The sequence below is a fragment of the Hoplias malabaricus genome, chromosome X1 (genome assembly GCF_029633855.1).
Source record: "Hoplias malabaricus isolate fHopMal1 chromosome X1, fHopMal1.hap1, whole genome shotgun sequence".
NCBI classification, from domain to species: Eukaryota; Metazoa; Chordata; class Actinopteri; order Characiformes; family Erythrinidae; genus Hoplias; species Hoplias malabaricus.
In genome coordinates, this window is record NC_089818.1 from 22245578 (window position 1) to 22263876 (window position 18299).

Below are 18299 nucleotides of genomic sequence, written 5' to 3' on the forward strand. Positions count from 1 at the left end.
AAACCTGACTAGCTTGTCTGTGCTGACAACTCAGAACTGCTAGTCTGCAAGTGCATCTACTTAGTAAGAAGCAGTAGATTGTACAAGTATGCATAGCTTTCTAGAATATCCACCCTCAGACTACTGCCACCACCATACTTATCTACCAAAATCAGGCCCAATCTGCTTTTTAGAGCAGGGGGAATACTGCACTCTACTTGGAAATGGCTACTTCAGCACCAGATTTATGAGCCCATGGACCCTTGTCTAGAATACGGAGACACGGGGGCCTAAAAGGTCAAGGAAGTAATTAGAAACCGGCTCATTGAAGGACAAAGACAGGGAGATTCCTAGAACACCTGAGTGATGTGTGGACTTTTGAATTGTTCTAGAGCTGTCTTTGAGACCTGATCTGTCTAACTGCCACTCCTCCATCGGCTGCCCGACCCTGCCAGGCTCCCCAGGGATGAAGATCTACATCGACCCCTTTACCTACGAAGACCCCAACGAGGCCGTGCGAGAGTTCGCCAAGGAGATAGACGTGTCCACCGTCAAAATCGAGGAGGTCATCGGGGCAGGTGAGTTGACTGCTCGTCCTGTCTGTCTGTCTATCTGTCTTTCTGTCTGTCTGTCTGTCTGTGAGGGTTGATGAAAATGGTGTCTATGAGTTGTCCTTGTCTTGGAGCTAGAGTTCTAGAAGAAAACATCTCTTTTTTATTACATGGAGGTTGTCTGAATATTGCACAAGTGATTCCTTAAAAGACATATAGACCTGCATAAGTGCTCTAAATTAGTCATAGTTACATGAACACAAATAGTTAACAGTGTAGAGCCATGTAACACTGTACTGTTCACATTCTTTTAAAATGTAGAAGTATATAATGGCTCTTATTTCCTTTTTAGTGTGAGACATCATGTTCACGACATAGACCTCTAAAATACAACACAATGCTGATCATCATTTATATTCTTCACTGTTTGCAAGTAGAAGGAGATTGAAATGCAAGATGGAAATTAAGATGCCCCCTGAGCTAACTTCAGTTGCCCACCTGAGCATGAGCTCCCCCGAGGTCCTGTTCTAAATCTGGGACTTGAATCCAGGACTGACATTATCAGATGAGAGCTGAGTTTGGTGTAAACAGTGGGTACATTTCCTGTAATGTTTTCAAATAAGGAGAGGAATACTGACAAAGCCAATTTGGACCCTAGGAGAACAGTAGGAGTTGCCTTGCTTAACGACAAATCAGCTGTGGACGTTGAGGGAGGAGACAGCACTGTTCCTTCTATCCCCCTCTAAATATTAGGGCACAACTAAGCATCTGTATCGAATGTTATAAGGTATTATGAACTCGTAAAGAATTTATAGATCATTATGAATATATGAAGTCTTATCTAATGTTTGTACCTATGAAAGGCTAAACCAATTATTGGATTAAACAATGCCTTACATTAATTTAGTGAAAATAACACATGGGAGCTCCGTATACGTAATTTGCATTCTCATGTAGAAGCGCATGCTTTGGAACATGTACAATTTGTGTTCATGTGTAAACTGCAGCATGTGTAAACGCCACTGCCCTTCCCATCAATGTGTACAGCCATGCACACACATTCAGACATGTGCATATGTGCCTCATGTGACTCTCTACTCAAGCATATAGGCCATCTGTCCCCTCCTGTAAAAGCATCACCTAAATAACCATGACGCAGAATCGTCACTCCGAGGTCAGATACGCTTGGGTCACCTCATCCTCCTGCTCTGGCTGTATACATTCAGCTCTATACCACAATATGTGACTCAAGTTCTTCTTGCTCAGCCCCAGGACAGTGTTAACATTGACAATTTCAAATAAAGCTGGGCCGCTAGCACTGTTTGAAATATGTTTGTCTTGAGAGTGAAAGTCTGGATCGCTCAGTTTACAACCCACACCTGAATGTTAGTGACCCCTGCTGTGAAGAAGAGTAAAAAATGTTTAATACTAGCCCCATGTTTGTAAAAATCATTAAAAACATTAACGTTTGTTTTCCATAAACCGTAAGATATGGTTCCCTTACTGTGGCTAACCAAGCTAGCTAATGTTAGCACATTTTAAATGGACACTTACGTCTCTAGGCTAACTTGCTAGCTAGGTCCATTTCCTCTGCAGTGGGTAGTGTTAGCTCTTGCTAGGGAGGTATCTTGTGTGGTTAAAACACTGAGCTTTCTAACATGTTAGCTTAGCATGTTTATCTCTAGGTAGCTAATAGAGCCATCTATTGGCGGTGTGTTCATTAGAGAGGTATCTTAACAACAATAATATGCAGAATCTACCTGGATGATACGAAAGCATCCAACCAACACCAGTACACTCACCACATATCAGTTATTAGGTAGAGAAGCAAGATAAACATCTCGGGGCATCACACACAGGCCTATTTACACACATACACACACACACACACACACACAAACACACACACACACACACACACACACAAATAAACATTTTTTGGGGACTTACCATTAGCTAACAATCAATAAATACTACTAGCTTAAGTCTATCCCTAACATTTACCCAACTTGTCTTCACTTGAAAATACAATGCTTTACAGTGTGGTAACCAGCTGGTGATGTCTGTAAACAAGTTTTGGTCTCCCAAAATGTGACATATTCCTGTCACACACACACACAAAGCTGCAAATGGATTTAAAGTGCCAACAGATGGAATGGCTCCTCTGTGCTCTTTACTTTCTTGTTGTTGCTTGTAGAAATCATAACCATGTTGTAATTGGTGAAGGTCTTGGCCACTTCACGGAGGTTAAGTGCCAGTTTTAATCATTTATTTCTCATCCATGCAGAACGAAAGGGTGCAGGTCACACGCTAAAAGGATTGTGGATCGGTTGCTTATTTGGCAGTCCTGAAAGGGCATGTGCCACTGAGCACAGTGGCAGAAAAACACACATTTAATGGAGCCCAGTTCGGCCTGAACCGTGCAGTCAGGGAAGTCAATGGAGGCCAAATGATTCGTATTTAATGCTGCACTGTGTAATACAGAAACGTGGAAAGTATTCTCTATGAAGCAGGTCAACCAGAGCTATGTGTAAAACGTGTAAATGACCACTTATGCTATTTTAAACTGACTATTTTCGGAGCTTGTAATAGGTATGGTAGTCAGTGGCCATCATTGATTCATATAATTCCCAAATGATATCAAGATTAGATTAAATCAATACCAAATGTGGAGTTTGGTTAATACAGAGAGAAAATGGGACCCCTAACAACCATGCAAGGACAGTTAGGCTTTGGACACTTTCACATTTCCAAGCTGAAGTGACACAAATCAGATAAGTGTTAATGTGACTCAGATGTGTTTTTTTTTTCTTTCCGTTTTCAGAGCTGTGTAAACATGTTGAATCTGATTATTTTCTAATTTTCCTAATTTTCAAATTAGAGTAACTCCTGACTCAAAAAGTGTCATATTCGCTACAGATTATAAAACTAAATTTACTACACCCAGACAGGGCACTACTTCCACAATAAAATGTGAAGCTTATATCCCGAAATGGTTTTATAGTTTAACATATAACACACAACATGAGTTCTGAAACCATATTTGTATGACCAACGCTATGCACCAGTGGCGAATGCTGGTCTTTCAAGGAGGGGAAGCTCAATTTCGGTCTACATCATAAAATGTGTCAGTTTATTTATACGTAAATTCTACCCTCCGTTCCTTTGTAAGAAAATGATCTGTGACCCTGTCGTACCAACAAGGCGTCTTTTCCAGGGACTTGACTAGTGTCCTCTCAATGGCCAGCAGAGCTAGGCTGCTTAAACGGCCTTGGCCCATGTGAAGTGTGTCCGCCTGTGCTCCCACGGATCTTTACACCAAAGGATCACTGATTCGCTCATTTCGCTGTCAATCAAAAAGGGATTCAGCCCCACTGCCCCATAGACCCCCAGAGGCGCTGAGCGTCTGATGGGCGGGACAAAGCCCAGCATTTATCCAATGACTCGTCTCGTTTCGCTGCACTTCGCTGCTTCGCTATTGAACTCTGTGGACGCTCAGTGTCCTCACTGTTTAAAGCACTGTGAAGCTGCAGGAATGATTGAGAGGAAAGCCGTGTCTTTACCAGTGATAAGAAGCTGATTCTGAACAAAAGTTGAGCGCGTTGTAGTGCAAATTTATTCAATGACATGTACACAACAGTATATATTTGATCACTTATTTTTTGACATTTTAGGGGAAGCTGAGCTTCCCTTGCAGTCTTAGAGCAATCGCCTCTGCTATGCACTACATAGGGTAGAGGGAGACATTTGACATTCAGCTGATTTCAGATTTGTGCAGCAGTAAAAGCAAGAATGCCAGCTTTCCCCTTCTCGTTCTAATCAGAAGTCGATGAGCTGTTTGCTGTCTTCCTGAGCAAAATACGATTATAAACATATCAGTTTTTTACCAGTTTTAATAAAATGTACTGTTTTTAAAAGTGTGTAAACATATCATTTCAGGGACAGGTTCATTCACATCACAGACAGATAAAGGTCTCTTGCGTTTATGAATGGGAACTGTCAATAAAGCCAAATATCTGAGCAAAAAATCTGAATTTATTAATGAGCTTTATAATGTGAACATAGCCTTATTTCTCTACAGCAGTCATGGACAGGGTTCATATCCCATTAGACTCTCATTTAAAGCCAGGAAGGCTTTTTCCTTCTCTTGTAAATTTAGCATTTTGGAGATATGAGGTTATGTGATTATGATCTCTGTATGTATGCGTGTATGTGCACTCAGGTGAGTTCGGGGAGGTCTATAAAGGCCGTTTGAAGCTGCCAGGGAAGCGGGAGATCTACGTGGCCATCAAGACCCTCAAAGCAGGCTACTCTGAGAAACAGAGGCGGGACTTTCTGTCCGAGGCATCAATCATGGGCCAGTTTGACCACCCCAACATCATTCGTCTGGAGGGCGTAGTCACCAAAAGCCGGCCAGTGATGATTGTAACGGAGTTCATGGAGAACGGGGCGCTGGACTCTTTTCTCAGGGTAAGTTAGTGTTCAATTCCAATAATGGACGTAGTTCATTAATAAACATTGCAGTATTCTGTAATATTTTATAAATCTTTAGACACAAACACAAATAATATATGAAAATAATATATTCAAAGAGGGGGTCTTCTTTTGGTGTCACTATAGTGGGCTGTACAATCTTTATAATTGGTCAATAGTTGTTTTTGCCTGTTCTGGAGATCCAGATTGGTCAAATTATTAACTCATTCTAGTCAGAAAGGTTTGGTCAGTATACTTCAAAACTGAGTATAGAACTGTTGTACATGGCTCTGAATTATAATATATTATTTTCAATCATGCCACAGTCATGGAACTATGTCGGTACTATGTAGAACCAATCTGGCTAATAGCGTAGTGGATAGAGTAGCATTCAGTTCACAGGTTGGACAGGCGCCGATAAGAGTCCTTAGGCAAGACTCCCAAACATCTGTGATATGATAAAATTATAAGTGACCCTCTACCAAAAGGCCTCTACCAAATGCCCTAAATAAGGGTAATCAAAATTACTTGTCATTGGGATATATTAGAGTGTAGGTCTGTCTCAATACCTAGTCAGCTGACTACATAGGCAGCTGTTTATATAGGCAGCATTCTAACGGATGTGGGTCCCAATGGGGCAGATTATTGAGACGCTCTAGTTAGAGAACAATTGCGTCATGGCTTGTTCCCACTGCATTTGACCAATGTTTACGTAACTCAGTGGCTAGCATCGCCTCAGCTCTTCATGATTTTATTGCAATTTTTGCTTTGGAAGAAGCATGATATAAACAGGAGTTGTGTTGGCGTTGCATCATGGGATTGCTTTGGCATCTGAGGAATGGTTTGATGCTGCCTTAAAATTCAACCAGATTAAGGTATCTCAGTAGGCGTCATTTAAAATATCTAAGAATTGGCACAGCCTACATATCGGGAGGGGGCACACTATGACGCAAAAAGGCTTTCTATGTAGACAGTTTTTGGGACAAACCCAATATATTATTCAGAATTTGTGTTCAAATGCACAAATAATGTACTAGAACAATAGTACAATCACAGCATATATTGAATATGATTTTAATCTTTTTTATTAAAGTAGATCAATTAACTCATTGAAATGAGATTGGATAGGTTCGGTCAGCCCATTTACACATTCACACAGGTCATCTCATCCAACATCAACATCAAGCCTTCGAGATTTTCAGGGGTATATTAGACTCCAAGGATTCACCTATAGCCCCCCAGTCCTTACCAACATCCCTTGATGCTTAGGGATATGCAGATTTGAAGGAAAGGGAGTGGGACTTAGAGAACCCACTCATAGCTCTGTTGGGAATCTGAATGTCATCCAGTAAATAGTTTTAGTTGGACCTTCATTTAGTTTATTTCTTGGTGTGATCGTACACACTCATTTGCATGAAGAATACACAGAACAATCTCTTTCATCCAGAAAACAGAAACAATAATTCAATCTTCATTTCACTGCGGTTATATTTATGGACTGGAGAGATAGAGAGAGACAGCAACAGCATGCCTTCACTACCTCGGCTTTCCCAATTTCCTCACACCTTCTCTGGTCTAGGTTGAACAGTGTCATTTATTAATTGTGTATTATTATCACACTGTTGGTCTTTACTGTGTTGGTATGACACTGATTCTGCAGAAGGTTGAGATATGCAAATGAGACCTTTAAAGTCAACATGAGCTGATAATCATAACGCGTTGTCATGCACATTTCAGTGAGGTTTTATATTGGGGGGTCTCCGAGATGGGCTCAGTCATAGTTACGATGGTCAGTGGTAATTAGGTTGGTGGGAAGGGGAGGTGAAACATAATGTTATTTGGGAAATAATATTTCTCACTACTCACCGGTGCATGATGTTTTAATCAAACTTCTAGATATTTTTGAAGCAAGTAGGGCTCAGAACCTTGTTATGAATCATTATTTGAAATGATGACATTGGCATTAACATTTATTATTATTATCAGTAGTAGTAGTAGTTTTTTGTTTGTTTCTTGTGTTTATGAATTAAACCTGATGATATAGTACCTATAAAATTTATATATAAAAGTTTATTGTTTTGGGGGAGGGGTTAAATGAAATATGACATGTCCCTACATTTTTACGCCATTATTATTAGATTTTAATTGTTATTATTCTGATAATTATTATGTGAATATGTGAAATTCCTGCCTGGTATCAATGTGAATTCATACATATTTGACTACAAGACCGTTCCCATAGTTTGCCCATGCCAGCCTCCTAATCCTAACCCTAAACCTAAATATAACTCTAATCCTAAACCTGACCATAAGCCTAACCTTTAACATAACGCTAGCCCTAAGCCTACACGTAAGCTGCGTACCACTCTAGAATAAAGTATTATAACATATTGGGTTTAGTGGGTCATGATGATTAGCTGGGGGGCATCTGCCTACTAAATGAACCTCCTGAGATATGCCCTGATACGACAGAAAAATTAATATTGCATTTTGTCTATATTAGGCACCTCTACCGGCTGCTATCTCTTGGATTGGTTGGACTGAATGGTTGGGGTGTTGAGGGATACACTACTTAATCAATGTTCAGCCCATTTCTTCTCCAATCTGGTGGATTGGTTTTCCCTCTGCTTTGATCTAGCGCCTCTCTTTGAAGTCAGCTTTCGTGAGCTGCTGCGTCGGACTTGCGTCGGCATCGATCCCGCGCTGCCCCCGTGTTTGTTAGCGTGTGCTTTGCGCTTCAAAGCCTCCTAAACTCTCACAAGCCTCATCATCATGGACGCTCAGGTGGAGGGAAGTTTAGCTTCCCTTAATTGTTTTCACCCAATATCACCCACCATTTTAATTCCACTGCTATTTTATTACTTTCTGTCTTTCTTTTTTTCTTTCTTTCTTTATTTGTTTTCCTAATAGACATCTCAGACAGAGCTGTAAGTGGCAGGGCTTTTAGATAAGGAGCGTGAGCTGAAGTCAAATGAAATTTGAAAGGAAATAGACAGATTAACATCATGGAATGAAAGAGGTGTCTCTTACTCTGATGGCACTTCGGTGAAAGAGAAAAGCCATTAGTGCACACGGGACATCAGCACATTGTTTAAAGGCATGCTTATTAGGGCTACGTGTCTTAAAAAAGATATGGACCACCTCTAGCAGACGGCAGACAGCATGTGACCCAAAGTGGCCCATCCTGAAACATGCTCATATGGAGCCAGTTGACCTAAGTAACAGATGTGGGACACTTCTGGAAGTGCTATGGCTATATGGAGATATAGCTGATAAAGACTTTATCTTGCAGTGGTCCAGATGTGTATTTAGGGTGTTTATGCACCTTATGGCAACTAGGAGTTGTTCCAATAATACATGTAGAAAGTGGGCCTGATGATTACAGGACATTTGCCCAACCCGCTCTTTATGTAAGTGTGAGTAAAGCTATACTTACTTTGACTGATTCATCATTTATGAACAAAACCATTAAAATGGATTGGTTGATAAGTGTAGCTAAACTCTAGAGGGGACCCCAAGGCTTTAAGGCCTTCACAGAGCCCCTAATGAAACTGTCAAATATTGTAATAAATTTATTTATTACATCATTCATTTTGGTTGAATAGAAATTAATAAAACATCCAACAGATTGTCCAATCATTTGCTTTGTAGTTGGTATCCAGGGTAACATCCACACAGCAGGTAAAAATGGCCTGAATCCTTTGTTTATTTACTTATTTATTTATTTATTTTTACTCCTTTGAGTTGAGTTAATGAGGCATTTTGATATCCAGAACTAATTATGTCATGTCCAACTAGTTTTATTTACTCAGAAGATGAACTAAAGGCCTAACATATCAGATTTATGATTAAAATCATTCATAGTCAGTTGAGATAAAGGGATTTCAGGTTAAAAGCCAAGTTTGATGCTTATTGGTTATGTAGGTTTGTGCATAATTTTAAACAAATGTGGCAACAGCATTCCAATGAAAATAAGGTTGCTATGATTGTAAAATACTTGTGACAATTTGATCCTGTGAAAAGTCACTATATGACGTTTTGTATCTGTATGTCTTTGTGTATGTCGCCATGGCAGCAAAACGATGGTCAGTTCACGGTGATTCAGCTGGTGGGGATGATGCGGGGCATTGCCGCTGGGATGAAGTATCTTTCTGAGATGAACTACGTCCACCGGGACCTGGCTGCGCGCAACATCCTGGTCAACAGCAACCTGGTGTGCAAAGTGTCGGATTTCGGCCTGTCCCGCTACCTGCAGGAGGACACGTCTGACCCCACCTACACCAGCTCTCTGGTAAGACCACAGTGAGCATGCTCAGACTGAGAAAGAGGCTTAATGAAGAGCTAATGAGTGCTTTTGGCAAAGCGGTAATCAATAAAGCAAATGCAGTGTCCTTCTCAATCTCTTCTAGTTAACAGCTGTTTTCTCTGCTTCCTGCCACTCCAGCAGCTCTAGAGCTCAGACTTTCCTGTCTTTCTTTTCTTTCTTTTGGGGCCCTCATTGGCCCCCAAATCAAGTTTGTGCTAGTTGTCTGCAGTCAGCAGTCGTAGTTGTCAGTTGGGGGGTAAATCATGTTTCAGACCAGTCACAGCATATGTTTGATTATTTCAAGCCAACTTTGGACGTTATCATGTAGTGTGAACTCTTCACCAAATCCAGTCTGAATGTGCTGGACGATTGCATTGTGTCGTATAGATTGGCAAGTTTCTCTGGCCAATTGGTGCTCTGCAAGACTTGCCCATCATCTCTTAGTCCCTGCTCAGCTGGTTTGGAACCACAAGCAAGCAGATACTAAAAAAGTATCTGGTTCCAGGCACCAGGTACCAAATGTGCCTAATGGGAAAGTAGAAATGTCAAGCAGAGTAGTGTGTGTAACATTCAATGGAAAAGGGCCATAACTGCCAGTACCGCTATTGATGCTTTTTCACCTAATATTACCTACTTGGGGTGGCACGGTGGCACAGCAGGTAGTGTCGCAGTCACACAGCTCCAGGGACCTGGAGGTTGTGGGTTTGATTCCCGCTCCGAGTGACTGTCTGTGTGGAGTTTATGTGTTCTCCCTGTGTCTGTGTGGGTTTCCTCCGGGTGCTCCGGTTTCCTCCCACAGTCTAATAACACACGTTGGTAGGTGGATTGGCGACTCAAAAGTGTCCGTAGGTGCGAGTGAGTGTGTTGCCCTGTGAAGGACTGGCGCCCCCTTCAGGGTGTATTCCCGCCCTGCGCCCAATGATTCCAGGTAGGCTCTGGACCCACCGTGACCCTGAACTGGATAAGGGTTACAGATAATGAATGAATGAATGAATGCTTGGTTCTGCTCTGCTTTTTTTGTTTGTTTGTTTTTGCTTTTCCACTAAGCAAATCTGGTCCCTGGAACCAAGTATATGTTTAGGTCCTGCTCATGTTGTTTCTGGACTAACACTGACGTGTAAACACTGCAGCCTTGACTAGCCAGAACGACTTGGTTACACAATAAGGTGCAGATATTCTGATCAAAATAACTCTCTGAAAAATCTCCAAGTTACAGCAGCAATCACATTTGTTTTTTACCCGACTTAAAACAGCAGTCCATAAAAAAATCAAACGGTGGTTTTTTGAAGAAGTTCAAACGCTCCTTGAATTGGTGGCTGATGAAAAACTCCAACAACAGCTGGACGGGGCAACAAGGAGCAAACATGCTCTGCTCATCTGTGAAAACTGGGGCATAGAGCTGAGTTCAGTTCCAAACAAAAGCCAAAAACAAGTAAACAGCACTTAACTTTACCGACACTGTTGTTGTGATTTTCAAAGCCCCTTGTTCCTGTTAGAAAGGGCAAACAAAGTTCTGAGATGTGATAATGGAAAAGCGACATGTTACCAGACACTGGAAAGAGCATCAAACTGTGTTGAGTGGGTACCATGAAATAAAAAGGCACTGTAAGTCAGCTAATATTTTAGCACCAGTTAATACTTTCATGACCTCTTGACTATGGATAGTTGTGACAACAAACTTTTGACCAATGATAGGGTCCCATCATGGCTAGAACTTTTTTTTTTCTATTTCTTGAATAATGTCTCATTTAACATTGTCTTGTCACTCTCCCTTTGACTGGACACTCTCCCAAATGGGCAGTGCATTGAATTTTCCAATGCGATGTCATCTTATCTGAGACAAGCCCCCATTGAATTCACTAAGGGATTTGATTCAAGCCTGTGGAATGGACTCCTAATCAGCTTTGAGGAGTGCTTCAGATACTGGAAACTTCAGCTGTGCGTTTTGCGGTGCACATTGTTAGTGCTTCCTCGTTGTGGAAGTGTCCTGCTGATGCCAAATGAGGTCGAAAGGCAAGTCGTGATTGTGCGACTTTATTGACATTTTATTGTCTCGTTCCACCTTATTTCCCACTGTCTGTGTTTATTGGCCAGGGCAGACTGCTAGGTCATGGTCATGCATGTTTAATCTGGCCTTCGTGGCGTTCACTAAGCTGCAGCAGTGAGACACTGCTGTAGCCCCAGGGCAAATCCATTAATGTTATATTCACATCTCTCACTTTGGCCAAAGAGATTCCTTCCTCAGTGTGTAAGAGCATAGAAGTCACAGCAATTACCGGCAGAACAAATGACTTCATATTTTAAGTCCTTCTCACAAAGGGCCTTCATTCTAAACTACCAGTGGTCACTACATTTGTATTCCAAAAGTGGACACCTGCTCAACCAGCAAATCAAGAGTTCAATATTTCCTTGAGTAGTAACAGCTTTCACTGTTCTGGGGAGGTTTTTGGACTACATATAGGGACATTCCTGTGAGGATTTGTTGGCAATCACCCTTCCCTATGCCACTGAAGTGTTTAGCTAAATACCCAACCTTACCAATGCTTCCAAGGCTTAATACCATCACATCCTCCCATACCCGTCTGGCCAGCAATTGGAATTGAGCATGGCCACCAATTACATTTCACTTAAACGTTAGTTACGATATGTTAGGGTTTGCTATGGGTCACTATAGGTCAGTTTTTTTTTTTGGCCCGAAAACATGTGTACTTCCTGGACAAGAAAAGGCACAAAGGTGAACCCTCCAGAGCAGAAACAGCCTTCAGAGCTCTGATTGTGTGGGGGGTGTTAGAGAAGTGTGAAGACAGGGGTGTGATATTGGAGAGATGTCCTATTTCCTGAGGGAATGAGATAATTACCCCCTGGGTAGAAATTTCCCCAGGTCAATTTTTTCCAACCCTGATAGGGGTAGAATCACCTCAAACTTTTACTTTTACAAGCTCAGCAATATGGCACTGGATTCATTTTTCAAACAACACACACACACACCAGTGGGGACCCCTCTGGGCTTTTTAGGAAGATCTACTTTTAGGAAGATCTGCTACTGAACATGTATGAAAGTCCTGTATTCATAAGGCTTTATACATGTGTTCATAAGGCCTTATGTGGAATATCTATTATAATTTCTAGTACCTGCGTGTAATGCAAAACACATTATAAAACATGAGGATATGAATTCATAACACCAGGTTTAACACACTGATTATTGAATAGCAGGTTGATAGAGGACTAACTAAGTATGCAGAGCAGCAGAGTTTAATGACTGTAACCAGTGTGGTCTCACAATAAAATAATATGGGAACAATGGTATGATTACTAAAGCTTGAATATGATCTATGTATGAATAACTCTAATATATTGCATTAGAGACTAATTTGCTAAAAGCTTTCCATTAGATTCAATGGAGAATATGCAAATATGGCTAACAGAAGATAACTGTCTTTCTCTCCTTATTATGAAACAAAATGGGTCAGTGGGCTTTTGTGTTTTTAAAAGCTGAGACTCTCTCCAGTGCAGTATATGTATGTGAGAAATATGTCTATATTTGTTTATATTTGTGCCGTGCTGAATCATCAGACCACCATTCAACAAAATGGTGACCACAGGAAAATAAATAAATAAATAAATAAATAATTCATGTGACTGAAATGCAAGGATGTATGCTAATTTCTGGATGTTTCTGTTGCCTCATCTTCTTTGGTATTGACCTCTTGACATTTTTAAGTGTGTGTGTGAGATTGAGGATGAGAAGTGTGTGTGTGTGTGTGTGGGGGGGGGGGTACTTCACACACTTACTGTTAATTAGTCGGTTAGCTGTGGCCTATAATCCCTGACCTCGCTGTTATGAGCATGATGATGAGCCAATCACATGTGAGGCCACAACTCTCAGCCAATCAGACGCAAGGTGCAGTGCTGGCCAAGGCCAGGGGTGTCGTTGGGGGGGATGCAGCTTCGCTGACAGTGCGGGATTTAGTGCAGCATCGACCTCCCTCCTTCACATTAATCACCTCTTTTATTCCCCGTTTTTTCCACCGTTTTTTTTTTTTTTTTCATTTTTCCTCCCATACTTCAGCAAGAATCGCCAATTAGTCTCCGGCACCTCGGAGCACCACCACAAGCTTTAATTGTATTTCATTAACCCCCTGGCTCTTATGGATCAGAGGGAATGCAGACGGAGGAAGAGATTTTATTTCTGTTTTTTTTTCCTATTCCTCTGTTTTCAAATCAATCATTCAGTCAGTCTGTTTACTTTTGTATCTATCTGTCCATCTTTTCTTCCATCCCTCTATCGATCACTTTCTGTCCATTGTCTTTTCAATGTTTGTCTTTTCTGTTAATCTACATTTCCACCCATTAATTTATCTATCTATCTATCTATCTATCTATCTATCTATCTATCTATCTATCTATCTATCTATCTATCTATCTATCTATCTATCTATCTATCTATCTATCTATCTGTCTATCTATCTATCTGTCTGTCTGTCTGTCTGTCTGTCTGTCTGTCTGTCTGTCTGTCTATCTGTCTGTCTGTCTGTCTATCTATCTGTCTATCTGTCTGTCTGTCTGTCTATATGTCTATCTATCTGTCTGTCTATCTATCTATCTATCTATCTATCTATCTATCTATCTATCTATCTATCTGTCTATCTGTCTGTCTGTCTGTCTATATGTCTATCTATCTGTCTATCTGTCTGTCTGTCTGTCTGTCTGTCTGTCTATCTATCTATCTATTTACCTATCTATTTATCTATATATATATACCTATGTCTATCTATCTATCTATCTATCTATCTGTCTGTCTGTCTGTCTGTCTGTCTGTCTGTCTGTCTGTCTGTCTATCTGTCTGTCTATATGTCTATCTATCTATCTATCTATCTATCTATCTATCTATCTATCTATCTATCTATCTGTCTATCTGTCTGTCTGTCTGTCTATATGTCTATCTATCTGTCTATCTGTCTGTCTGTCTGTCTGTCTGTCTGTCTGTCTATCTATCTATTTACCTATCTATTTATCTATATATATCTACCTATGTCTATCTATCTATCTATCTATCTATCTATCTATCTGTCTATCTGTCTGTCTGTCTGTCTGTCTGTCTGTCTGTCTGTCTGTCTGTCTATCTATCTATCTATCTATCTATCTATCTATCCTCTTTCTCCGTATTATTGTGTTTGTGCACATTTGTGAGAGAGATGAGCTGATGGAACCTAAGTGCTGCCTCTGTCAATCCTTCTGACAGTGATGTGTCTCTCTCTCTTTCTCTCTCTCTCTCTCTCTCTCTCTCTCTCTCTCTCTCTCTCTCGTTTGTCTCTGCCTGGCTTGTCCCTCTTCAGGTTTGATTCCTGAGTTGATTCGAGCTCGTTCTCTCTGTCAGAGCTGGAGCTTTCTGAACACTGCCAGTGCATTACACTTTAGCACTGTGTTGAAAAGTTCCACTTTTTTTGAAAGTGGGCTCCAGGGAGCTGACGTGTGAGAACGCTTCATTCGGTTTCAGAAAGGCCCAGATCTTGGGAGAGTTTGATGCAGTGTGTACACATTGATAATGTTACAGAATATACAGCGCACCTCCCGCTGCGGGAAATCCATTTAGGGGAAGGAAGCAGAAGATGTAGCGTAGACTCTGGCAAAGTCCGTGCTCAAGTAGCAGGGACACAGAATGTCTCTGGATGTGCCCTCTTCTCTTCCCACCTCTCCTCTCCTCTCCTCTCCCCTCTCCTCTGTGGCAGGTGTTCAGATCGCTGTGTATTATCACACCGATGAAAAAAGCTTTCAGTGCACTCCTATCTATCGCTCCTAATGGGACTTTCACATTCAGAGCGGCTGATGATATGCATTAGTATGTAAAAGAGAGAGAAATGCATCTGTCCTTATGGGACCCTCTCTGTTTCCCTCTCTCTCTCTCTCTCTCTCTCTCTCTCTCTCTCTCTCTCTCTCACACACACACACCTGCTTGCATTCCTGCACCTGTCTGATAAATGTCACCCGTCACAGGTGTCTAAGCTGGTATGATCCCAGCATCGATTCCCCATCTGCGTATAAAAGTGTGTCTGTGTGTGTCTGTGTGTGTGTGTGTGTGTAACCCCACTTGCATCCCTATCTCTATGCAATATTTGCAGTGCTTAATCACTGTTGATTCCACAGTGGCTCTGTTTACAGTTATAGATCACGTCATACGCTGGAACTGGGATTAGTACGACTGATCTCAGCCCTGCCATTAGGGCCCGTTTAATCCAGGGCTTAATCGCCTCCCATCGAGAAAGCCATAACCAATGGCATTATGTCAGGAACAAGGCTTTAAAAAAGTCCACCTGAAATCAAAGCAGACCTGTCTTTGCCCATGGCCCTGGTGGTTTAGGAGCTTCTGTGCGGCCATCTGCAGCTCCTCAGCACACGTCAGAGCCGGAGTTGGTTGCGTATAATGCTGTTGTTTATTGGTTACAGCAGTGGCCAATGTTCATGAAAACACAAGTGAGGGTGTGTTGTGTTCTCGTCTGAAGCCTGGTTCATAGTTCGCGTAGATTTCATGTTCATATTCCTCTCGTCACTGAGTAATTCTACGCCCGAGCTGGTGGTGGCGCTCTAGTGCTGCTGTTGTCAGCACAGTAGAAGCGAGATCCCCTGCTCTGAATTTAGAATAAATAAATGTCCATGTTAAACAGAGCAAAACAAACACAAGTGTGGAGAAAAAGAGAAAGAGAACAGAGCGAAAACGTATAAAATCCAGAGCAGAGCTGTGGCTCGTTATCATTTAAATAAACAGGTGCTGAAACCAGTCATTCCGAACAGGGCTATTTTGAATGCTGTTGTGTTCAATCCTTGTGGTATTTTGACGACAGGCGGGTCACAGACGTTTCATTAGGAACCCAGAACTGTGCTCACTTATGTAAAAGCGGAACAACACTATTAGTCATTATAGCAACACACACACACACACACACACACACACACACACACACAGAGAGATTCTAAAGCAGCATTGTATTGTATTTATATCTTTTAAGGTGGTGAAATGTGGGTGACATAATCGCTCTTTCATTTAAACCAGGACTCTCCAAGGGCGGCGGAGGAGGAGAGGAAACGCAGCTGCTTAACCTGGTTATGAAAGACAAGGTCATAATCTAATATTAAAATCCTGAATGGAAAGCGGGGAGAGAAAGGGACAATAAAGGATTAAGGAAGTCAGGTTTAATTTGAGCTAGTCCCCTCAGGGCCCTCCACTCTGTGTGTGTGTGTGTGTGTATGGGGTGGGGGAGTGGGGTGATAGGGCTCAAGGTTAAGGATCCGCGTCGGAGGTTGAGGCGCAATCATCCGGGCCGATCTGGTTACGGCACCGATTCGCCGCCTAACGTTATTGCAACACAAATTGAATTGGAATTTCAAATTAAAGGCGCGCGGAGAGAGATAGCGCTAAATTAGATTTGCGCCCATTTGTTGGAGTGGCACAATGGCCGCCGGTTATAATTTTATACCAAAGCCGATACGGTGATTTCAAAATTATCTGCAGCGTTTTAATGGCCGCTTGACATCAATATATAATATCACGCATTCAGCGCTGCTCTTCTTTTAATCTCTTTGCCATTGGCTTTCTGTCTTTAGTTAAAGTGTTGTTATTAACCAATGACTGATGCGGACATTTTGTTTTAGTTGCGACTCTCTCTCTCTCTCTCTCTCTCTCTCTCTCCCAATTTCACTAGCTCTTATTCATCAAAGTTACACAAAACGAGTGCAGATTTCACAGCGCAGAGTGATGCACAACTTTCCTATAACATGGAAACAAGTGAATATTTGAGCGCAGTTGATGAATCAGCTTCAGGTCGTGAAATCAAGCGCCCACCTTCCAGGCCCCGTTTTCATATTGCTTCATTAATCTTAGAATAATTCATGCAGATTCTGTAGTGAACCAGTGAAAAGATGGGAAATAGGAGTTTGTGAGTCTGTAATTGTAGGCGGAGCCTCAGCTCTAGTGAGTGCACTGCTCCCCCTCCTGGCCAAATCTTATATTGCTGAAATTATTATTACACAATATTATTAATAATAACCTCTCAAACTGTTTGATTACGGATTGTGTATTCACTTTTACAGGTGAAATTGGTGTAAATGAAACAGAGGGTGAAGTTATTTTATAATTATCATATGTTATCAGAGGCTGTCGTCGCCATGGCAACCTTAAAGCGGCTGCATGATGATCTACGTCACCTACTGTCGCTGTTGTACACTAACTCTGCAGACTTCAAAAGATTGGTGTAATTAACGTTTATATTTTTTATTCAGACCACACACACACACACACATACACACACACAGTGCTGTAGTTCAGACTGATTGAGATGGTGGAAGACAGGGTGGGGTCAGTACGCTGCGCTGGGCGAAGGTAAATATATAGCTGGTTTGCACCTATTTCTCTCTCTCCATTTCTCTCTCTCTCTCTCTCTCACACACACACACACACACGCACACACACACACACAGCAGTGAGGAGGCTCAGATCACAGGTGATTACCACTCTGCAGACAGGAGTTTGTCTACCACCTGCCTGTCAGATGAAGTCTCATTCACAGCTCAGTCTCAACCTGACAGCACTGCGTCCGTCTCTCTCTCTCTCTCTCTCTCTCTCTCTCTCTCTCTCTCTCTCCACTGTCTGGTTCTTGTCACGCTGCCTTTTTCCCCTCATCACTATGGCAACAGTACAAGCCCCCTCCCACCTGACCCCCACCACGGGCAGGAGGTGAGGTCTAGGACACCCTCTTTTTTTTTCCTTTCCTCCGTCTTGTCCAGGAACTGATGAAAAAAGTCTGTCTTTCACGTGGTGAGTCAGACTGATTAAACCAATCTGCAGCCATCGCTTTCATCTCCACACCTTACCCACAGATACACAGCAGCAGTTTTACACATGCCCTTCTCGGTGCCCCCGGTGAATGAATACGAAAACCATGAAATACCTAGAACCTCTTCAGGCTCATTCTCTGAGATGTGCTCGTCCGGTG

General features: G+C 41.8%; 1 protein-coding gene across 1 annotated transcript in view; it reads left to right on the plus strand.

Moving 5' to 3' along the window:
• The first annotated feature begins 403 nt into the window (after positions 1-403).
• LOC136676039 (ephrin type-B receptor 1) overlaps positions 404-18299 on the plus strand; it is a 35683-nt gene continuing 17787 nt past the window's right edge. The window contains exons 1-3 of the mRNA XM_066652891.1: positions 404-557; positions 4753-5000; positions 9079-9294. Coding sequence (XP_066508988.1) covers positions 446-557; positions 4753-5000; positions 9079-9294 — 576 coding nt within the window. The 5' untranslated portion in view covers positions 404-445. The remainder of the gene's footprint in view (positions 558-4752; positions 5001-9078; positions 9295-18299) is intronic.